Source organism: Dermacentor albipictus, unplaced genomic scaffold (genome assembly GCF_038994185.2).
Source record: "Dermacentor albipictus isolate Rhodes 1998 colony unplaced genomic scaffold, USDA_Dalb.pri_finalv2 scaffold_21, whole genome shotgun sequence".
Classification (NCBI taxonomy): Eukaryota; Metazoa; Arthropoda; class Arachnida; order Ixodida; family Ixodidae; genus Dermacentor; species Dermacentor albipictus.
Window position 1 is genome coordinate 133,756 of NW_027225575.1, and position 9,938 is coordinate 143,693.

Sequence of the window (9,938 nt, forward strand, 5' to 3'; positions counted from 1 at the left end):
TACCTTTAAGGCACGCTGACCGCACAGCGCATTGTGACGCAGTTAGCGAAAAACAGCTGGGCCGTTGTGGTGCACTTAGTTTGGCACGTACTGAATCATGCTGGGGAATGTTCGTTACGTTTTATACGGGGCCCCAACATTATTGTAACTCATTTGGTTACTTTTAGGGCACGCTGACCGCACAGCGCGTTTTGATGCAGTTAGCGAAAAACAGCTCGGCCGTTGTGGTGCACTTAGTTTGGCACGTACTGAATCATGCTGGGGAATGTTCGTTACGTTTTATACGGGGCCCCAACATTATTGTAACTCATTTGTTTACTTCTGGGGCATGCTGACCACGCAGCGCGTTGTGACGCAGGTAACGAAAAACAGCTTGGCCGTTGTGGTGCACTTAGTTTGGCATGTACTGATCCATGCTGGGGAATGTTCGTTACGATTTATACGGGGCCCCAACATTATTGTAACTCATTTGGTTACTTTGAGTGCACGCTGACCGCACAGCGCGTTTTGATGCAGTTAGCGAAAAACAGCTCGGCCATTGTGGTGCACTTAGTTTGTCATGTACTGAATCATGCTGGGGACTGTTCGTTACATTTTATACGGGGCCCCAACCTTATTGTAACTCATTTGGTTACTTTTAGGGCACGCTGACCGCACAGCGCGTTTTGATGCAGTTAGCAAAAAACAGCTCGGCCGTTGTGTTGCACATAGTTTGGCATGTAGTGAATCATGCTGGGGCATTTTCGTTACGTTTTATACGGGGTCCCAACATCATTGTAGCTCATTTGGTTACTTTTGGGGCATGCTGGCCGCACAGCGCGTTGTGACGCAGTTAGCGAAAAACAGCTCGGCCGTTGTGGTGCACTTTGTTTGGCAGATACTGAATCATGCTGGGGCATTTTCGTTACGTTTTATACGGGGTCCCAACATCATTGTAGCTCATTTGGTTACTTTTGGGGCATGCTGGCCGCACAGCGCGTTGTGACGCAGTTAGCGAAAAACAGCTCGGCCGTTGTGGTGCACTTTGTTTGGCAGGTACTGAATCATGCTGTAGCATGTTTGTTACGTTTTATACGAGGCCCGAACATTATTGTAACTCATTTCTTTACTTCTGGGGCACGCTGACCGCACAGCGCTTTGTGACGCAGTTAGCGGAAAACAGCTGGGCCGTTGTGGAGCACTAAGTTTGGCATGTACTGAATCATACTGGGGCATGTCCGTTACGTTTTATACCGGGCCCGAACAATATTGTAACTCATTTGGGTAATTTTGGGGCATGCTGACCGCACAGCGCGTTGTGAGGCAGTCAGCGAAAAACAGCTCGGCCGTTGTGGTGCACTTAGTTTGGGATGTACTGAATCATGCTGGGGCATTTTCGTTACGTTTTATACGGGGCCCCAACAATATTGTAACTCATTTGGTTACTTTTGGGGCATGCTGACCGCACAGCGCGTTTTGACGCAGTTAGCGAAAAACAGCTAGGCCGTTGTGTTGCACTTAGTTTGCCATGTACTGAATCATGCTGGGGCATCTTCGTTAGGCTTTATACGGGGCCCGAACATTATTGTAACTCATTTGGTTACTTTTGGGGCACGCTGACCACGCAGCGCGTTGTGACGCAGTTAACGAAAAACAGCTTGGCCGTTGTGGTGCACTTAGTTTGGCATGTACTGAATCATGCTGCGGCATGTCCGTTACGTTTTATACTTGGCCCGAACATTATTGTAACTCATTTGGTTACTTTTAGGGCACGCTGACCGCACAGCGCGTTTTGACGCAGTTAGTGAAAAACAGCTCGGCCGTTGTGGTGCACATTGTTTGGTATGTGCTGAATCATGCTGGGTTATGGTCGTTACGTTTTATATGGGGCACCAACTATATTGTAACTCATTTCGTTACTTTTGAGCACGCTGACCGCACAGCGCGTTGTGACCCTGTTAGCGAAAGACAGCTCGGCCGTTCTGGTGCACCTAGTTTGGCATGTACTGAATCATGCTGGGGCATTTTCGTTACGTTTTATACGGTGTCCCAACGTCATTGTAACTCATTTGGTTACTTTGGGCACGCTTACCGCACAGCGCGTTGTGACGCACTTAGCGAAAAACAGCTCGGCCGTTGTGGTGCACTGAGTTTTGCTTGTACTGAACCCGCCCCATGCTGGGACATGTTCCTTACGCTTTATACGGGATCCCAACAATATCGTAACTCATTTGGTTATTTTAGGGCACGCTGACCGCACAGCGCGTTGTGACGCAGTTAGCGAAAGACAGCTCGGCCGTTGTGGTGCACATAGTTTGGCATGTACTGAATCATGCTGGGGCATTTTCGTTACGTTTTATACGGGGTCCCAACATTATTGTAACTCATTAGGTTACTTTTAGGGCACGCTGACCGCACAGTGCGTTGTGACGCAGTTAGCGAAAAACAGCACGGCCGTTGTGGTGCACATAGTTTGGCATGTACTGAACCATGCTGGGTAATGTTCGTTACGATTTATACGGTGCCCCAACATTATTGTAACTCATTTGGTTACTTTTAGGACACGCTGACCGCACAGCGCGTTTTGATGCAGTTAGCGAAAAACAGCTCGGCCATTGGGGTGCACTTAGTTTGGCATGTACTGAATCATGCTGGGGACAGTTCGTTACGTTTTATACGGGGCCCCAACATTATTGTAACTCATTTGGCTACTTTTAGGGCACGCTGACTGCACAGCGCGTTGTTACGCAGTTAGCGAAATACAGCTCCGCCGTTGAGGTGCACTTAGTTTGGCATGTACTGAATCATGCTGGGGCATGTTAGTTACGTTTTATACGAGGCCCCAACATTATTGTAACTCATTTGGTTACATTTAGGGCACGCTGACCGCACAGTGCGTTGTGACGCAGTTAGCGAAAGACAGCTCGGCCGTTGTGGTGCACATAGTTTGGCATGTACTGAATCATGCTGGGGCATTTTCGTTACGTTTTATACGGGGTCTCAACATTATTGTAACTCATTTGGTTACTTTTGGGACACGCTGACCGCACAGCGCGTTTTGATGCAGTTAGCGAAAAACAGCTCGGCCATTGGGGTGCACTTAGTTTGGCATGTACTGAATCATGCTGGGGACAGTTCGTTACGTTTTATACGGGGCCCCAACATTATTGTAACTCATTTGGCTACTTTTAGGGCACGCTGACTGCACAGCGCGTTGTTACGCAGTTAGCGAAATACAGCTCGGCCGTTGAGGTGCACTTAGTTTGGCATGTACTGAATCAAGCTGGGGCATGTTAGTTACGTTTTATACGAGGCCCCAACATTATTGTAACTCATTTGGTTACATTTAGGGCACGCTGACCGCACAGTGCGTTGTGACGCAGTTAGCGAAAAACAGCACGGCCGTTGTGGTGCACATAGTTTGCCATGTACTGATCCATGCTGGGGAATGTTCGTTACGATTTATACGGGGCCCCAACCTTATTGTAACTCATTTGGTTACTTTTAGGGCACGCTGACCGCACAGCGCGTTTTGATGCAGTTAGCGAAAAACAGCTCGGCCGTTGTGTTGCACTTAGTTTAGCATGTACTGAATCATGCTGGGGCATTTTCGTTACGTTTTATACGGGGCCCCAACATTATTGTAACTCATTTGTTTACTTCTGGGGCATGCTGACCACGCAGCGCATTGTGACGCAGGTAACGAAAAACAGCTTGGCCGTTGTGGTGCACTTAGTTTGGCATGTACTGAATCATGCTGCGGCATGTCCGTTACGTTTTATACGGGGCCCGAACATTATTGTAACTCATTTGGTTACTTTCAGGGCACGCAGACCGCACAGCGCGTTGTGACGCAGTTATCGAAAGACAGCTCGGCCGTTGTGGTGCACATAGTTTGGCATGTACTGAATCATGCTGGGGCATTTTCGTTACGTTTTATACGGGGTCTCAACATTATTGTAACTCATTTGGTTACTTTTGGGCACGCTTACCGCACAGCGCGTTGTGACGCACTTAGCGAAGAACAGCTCGGCCGTTGTGGTGCACTGAGTTTGGCTTGTACTGAACCCGCCCCATGCTGGGACATGTTCCTTACGCTTTATACGGGGTCCCAACAATATTGTAACTCATTTGGTTACTTTTAGGGCACGCTAACCGCCCAGCGCGTTGTGACGCAGTTAGCGAAAGATAGCTCGGCCGTTCTGGTCCACATAGTTTGGCATGTACTGAATCATGCTGGGGCATTTTCGTTACGTTTTATACGGGGTCCCAACATTATTGTAACTCATTTGGTTACTTTTAGGGCACGCTGACCGCACAGTGCGTTGTGACGCAGTTAGCGAAAAACAGCACGGCCGTTGTGGTGCACATAGTTTGGCATGTACTGATCCATGCTGGGGAATGTTCGTTACGATTTATACGGGGCCCCAACATTATTGTAACTCATTTGGTTACTTTGAGGGCACGCTGACCGCACAGCGCGTTTTGATGCAGTTAGCGAAAAACAGCTCGGCCATTGTGGTGCACTTAGTTTGGCATGTACTGAATCATGCTGGGGACTGTTCGTTACATTTTATACGGGGCCCCAACCTTATTGTAACTCATTTGGTTACTTTTAGGGCACGCTGACCGCACAGCGTGTTTTGATGCAGTTAGCGAAAAACAGCTTGGCCGTTGCGTTGCACTTAGTTTAGCATGTACTGAATCATGCTGGGGCATTTTCGTTACGTTTTATACGGGGCCCCAACATTATTGTAACTCATTTGTTTACTTCTGGCGCATGCTGACCACGCAGCGCGTTGTGACGCTGGTAACGAAAAACAGCTTGTCCGTTGTGGTGCACTTAGTTTGGCATGTACTGAATCATGCTGCGGCATGTCCGTTACGTTTTATACGGGGCCCGAACATTATTGTAACTCATTTGGTTACTTTTAGGGCACGCTGACCGCACAGCGCGTTGTGACGCAGTTAGCGAAAGACAGCTCGGCCGTTGTGGTGCACATAGTTTGGCATGTACTGAATCATGCTGGGGCATTTTCGTTACGTTTTATACGGGGTCTCAACATTATTGTAACTCATTTGGTTACTTTTGGGCACGCTGACCGCACAGCGCGTTGTGACGCACTTAGCGAAGAACAGCTCGGCCGTTGTGGTGCACTGAGTTTGGCTTGTACTGAACCCGCCCCATGCTGGGACATGTTCCTTACGCTTTATACGGGGTCCCAACAATATTGTTACGTAGGCAGACACCGACGAAAAGCTATTTACAAGTATATTTACAAGGCTATACGCCGCAGTTGACCAAGAGGCAACAGCCCGCGCTAGCTTCCAAACGTCGTCTTCTTCTTCCTGCTTGGCTCTTGGTCATTGGGAATACTACCCCGTAGCACTACCCCCGGCGGCAAAAGCGCCGTCCCGGAGCGACTAAAGGCTGGACTCTGAAGCAGTGTAGTAGCTCTTGAGCCTACTGACGTGCACGACATCACTAGGTGCCACAGTAGATGACGAGGTTGAGCTCACTGGGCCATTTCGTACGTCACAGGCGTCACCTGGCGCAGCACGCGGTAGGGCCCTGTGTATCGCTTAAGGAGCTTCTCTGAAAGTCCGACGTGACGGGAGGGCGACCAGAGGAGCACGAGCGCACCAGGCGAAAACTGTACGTCACGGTGGCGGGCGTTGTACTGACGCTGCTGCGTGGTTTGCGAGTCCGTCAGTCGAGCACGGGCAAGCTGGCGTGCATGATCGGCGAGGGCGATGGCGTCGCGCGCATACTCGGTTGTTGAGGTCGCAGCAGGAGGAAGTACCGTGTCAAGGGGCAAGGTCGGTTCGCGACCGTAGAGTAGATAAAATGGAGAAAATCCGGCGGTGTCGTGCCGGGAAGAATTGTAAGCAAAGGTGACGTAAGGAAGGGCAACGTCCCAGTCGTGGTGGTCCGTCGAAACGTACTTGGACAGCATGTCGGTAAGAGTACGGTTTAAGCGCTCTGTCAGGCCATTGGTTTGAGGATGGTATGAGGTGGTCAGCTTGTGTTGAATAGAGCAGGAACGCACAATGTCGGCGATAACTTTCGAGAGGAAGTTACGACCACGGTCAGTAAGCAGCTGTCGCGGGGCGCCATGCACTAAGATAATGTCACGCAAGAGAAAGTCCGCGACGTCAGTGGCGCAACTGGTAGGAAGAGCCCGCGTGATAGCGTATCGGGTGGCGTAATCAGTTGCGACGGCTACCCATTTGTTCTCAGAGGATGACGTGGGAAAGGGACCGAGGAGGTCTAATCCAACACGAAAAAACGGTTCCACAGGGATGGGGATCGGCTGGAGATGACCGGAAGGTAGCACCTGAGGCGTTTTCCGACGCTGGCAGGGATCACAGGCAGCAACATAGCGTCGGACGGAGCGAGCAAGACCAGGCCAATAGAAACGGCGGCGGACGCGGTCGTACGTGCGGGTTACGCCAAGATGTCCTGCAGTGGGTGCGTCATGCATCTGAAAGAGCACAGTCTGTCGTAGATGTTTTGGCACGACAAGAAGAAGATCAGGGCCATCACGGAGGAAGCTCCTTCGGTACAGAATGCCGCCCTGGAGGACATATCGGCGAACGGATGCGTCGGTAGGTGTAGAGCGCAGACGCTCGATGAGTACTCGAAGCGATGGGTCTCGGTACTGCTCATCGGCGATGTTAGCGAAGGCAGACACAGAGAAAACGCCGTCGGCGGTACTACTGTCGGCGTCGTCAGGCTCGTCTACCGGGTAGAGAGACAGGCAGTCAGCGTCCTTGTGTAGTCGGCCAGATTTGTAGGTGACAGAGAACGAATATTCTTGGAGGCGTAAGGCCCAGTGACCAAGTCTTCCTGAAGGGTCTTTCAATGAGCATAACCAACAAAGCGCGTGATGGTCTGTGATGACGGAAAAGGGGCGGCCATATAAGTATGGGCGGAACTTCGCAACCGCCCAAACTAGGGCCAGACACTCACGCTCAGTGATGGAATAGTTGCACTCCGCGGGTGAGAGGAGCCTGCTGGCGTAAGCGATAACACGGTCGTGGCCACGCTGGCGTTGTGCCAGTACTGCGCCAATACCGTGACCGCTGGCATCAGTACGGACTTCGGTAGGCGCAGAAGGATCGAAATGGGCGAGAACGGGAGGCGTTGTGAGAAGATCGATGAGAAGCGAGAATGCAGAGGCCTCGCTGATCCAGTCCTCGACGTCTTCCCCATCTTTTGCCGAGAATACGCCAGGATCACAGGGAGCGGAGAGGGTGATGTAGGTCGTCGAAGTGGCAGCAGGTGTCGGAGCCGGTGGTGTCGGGTTGGCGTCGCCGGGAGCCATGAAGGTAGGCTCGACGTACCGTCCACTGCGAAGCTCCGTGACGAGGTACAGGGAACGCCCACCTCCACCAAATATGTTACGTAGGCAGACACCGACGAAAAGCTATTTACAAGTATATTTACAAGGCTATACGCCGCAGTTTACCAAGAGGCAACAGCCCGCGCTAGCTTCCAAACGTCGTCTTCTTCTTCCTGCTCGGCTCTTGGTCATTGGGAATACTACCCCGTAGCAATATTGTAACTCATTTGGTTACATTTAGGGCACGCTGACCGCACAGCGCGTTGTGACGCAGTTAGCGAAAGATAGCTCGGCCGTTGTGGTGCACATAGTTTGGCATGTACTGAATCATGCTGGGGCATTTTCGTTACGTTTTATACGGGGTCCCAACATTATTGTAACTCATTTGGTTACTTTTAGGGCACGCTGACCGCACAGTACGTTGTGACGCAGTTAGCGAAAAACAGCTCGGCCGTTGTGGTGCACTTAGTTTGGCATGTACTGAATCATGCTGGAGCATGTTAGTTACGTTTTATACGGGGCACCAACATTATTGTAACTCATTTGGTTACTTTTAGGGCACGCTGACCGCACAGCGCGTTTTGATGCAGTTAGCGAAAAGCAGCTGGGAACAGGTGGGAACCAAATCCGGGCCTACGGGGGGCGCAGGACGAGCACGCTGCCCGACGCGACGGCGGCTCCACGGTTCCGGTTGACTGTGTGCCTAGTGCGTGGATCATTGCACACGTCACACTGCAGCGATCTGGCTGACTAAACATGCCGCCTAGTGCGTGCGTCGTTGGCCTCGTAACGACGCAGCCATTGGGGAAGAGTTGACGTCAGCTTCTTGTATGACCTCAGTAGTAATACAGAAAATGGCAAATGGTATTCCAACGTTAAGTAGTAGTAATTGTGGGTAAGTAATGTAAATTAAGCTGAATTACAGTGAAGTACAACGAATCAAAGATACAACTAGTTTGAGTAAGGTTACTTAAAGTGATGTAAAGTGAATGAAGGTGGAGTAAAGTGAATGAAGGTAAATTAATGTGGAATGAAGTTGGTACAAATTAGAGCAAGGTTGATTAAGGTGCATTCAATTCACGTAAAGAAAGTTAAGCGAGTATCAATTTTTTTATAACAATATTTCTTTCTACGCTGTGAAGCGCCGTTTTCCGAGTGGTCTCCGGTGGTCTGAGTGCTTTGAGCAGCAATAATAGGCCTATGCTAACCTGTACAATATTTTTGCACTAGAAAGTGGTAAAGTAATTTGTTTGCAAGAAAACCATGTAAAGCATGCTTGACGATTGCAAAACATGATGGTGTGGCTTAACTGAGGTTTGAGATAAACCGATTGCCAGTGAAGAAACTAGAGTTTTCTCGTCCGAAAAAGGTTATATATGCCACATGAAGTGATCATAATTGCGAGCGAAAGTTAAAATTTGCGTTCAACTACAGTGCCACTCAGGCACCGCGATATTTTGTGAATGAGTCCTGAGATGGTGCTTCATTTCAAAAGCTGCGTACACTCATTTACTCGCTCGGAGCGATGTTTTACGATTGAGTCCCGAGATCTTGTCCCTGCCCGCGGGTGCTGTGGTTACAGACATATTTAATTAAAAACATCAAATTGTGGGATGTTTAGGTGCCAAAACCGCCACATGATTGAGGCACGCCGTAGTGGAGGACTCCGGATTCGTTCTGACCGCCTGTGGTTTTTTAACGCGCACCTAAATGTAAGTATACGCGAACGTTTTCACATTTAGCCCCCATCGGAATGCGGCCGCCGCGGACAGGGTCGAATCAGCGACCTCGAGCTAAGCAGCGCAATGCCGTAGCACTGGGCCACCACATCGGGTGGTGATGTAGCAGATATATTAAATATACGTTTGTTGTCTCGCTAATGATTTCATTTACGGAGCTAAAATATAAAGAAAAATATACTGTTATTGCAGAGCATCGTGCTACGCGAGACGCAGTCAGGGTGAGAAGAAACGCTATTGAAGCTATTGAAGCTATTCTACAGCTGGGGTGTCGCAGACGACAAAGTCGGGTACCCCGACAGACGTCACCGAAGCGCCATTGGGCTAATACCTGTCCCCTGTTTCCCCGCGTCGGTAAATACGGTGGTAAGGAGTGAAGCGGTTATTTCAACTTGTGTCGACGGCCAAGAAGCGCCGCCGAGGGAGTGTGAAGTCGGGCTACCGCGATCATATTGTGGTGCTTTTCGCCGCAGAGGTGTTGAAGCGTGGTGGAAACGCGGCGGACGTGGCGGTGGCGGAAGCGGCCGCGCTCCAGGTGCTCAAGCCGTACGCGACGGGCATCGGAGGCGACTGCTTCGCCCTCTTCTACGACGCCCAGACACGAGCCGTGCGCTGCATCGACGGAAGGTGAGGGCATTGAGCTTACAAGAGCGACAAGTATGGCACCGGTTCAAACAGAATTGGAATGAAAGTTCTGAATGACTGGGAATGCATTATGTACTTCTTTGTTTAAAAGCTTTTTGTGCGCAAACAGACAGGGACAAAAAAGAGCGACAACGCAAGGACGAGCCCCTTTTTTTTTTGCTCCACCGCCTTCTTTAGTACGCTTTCTACATTTACATCATATTTGCTAAAGCACTCATTCACCGCTAGG

General features: G+C 50.2%; 1 protein-coding gene across 1 annotated transcript in view; it reads left to right on the forward strand.

Moving 5' to 3' along the window:
• LOC139052286 (glutathione hydrolase proenzyme-like) overlaps positions 1 to 9,698 on the forward strand; it is a 31,022-nt gene extending 21,324 nt beyond the window's left edge. Inside the window, exon 2 of the mRNA XM_070529369.1 lies at positions 9,538 to 9,698. Coding sequence (XP_070385470.1) covers positions 9,538 to 9,695 — 158 coding nt within the window. The 3' untranslated portion in view covers positions 9,696 to 9,698. The remainder of the gene's footprint in view (positions 1 to 9,537) is intronic.
• Positions 9,699 to 9,938: the final 240 nt, after the last annotated feature.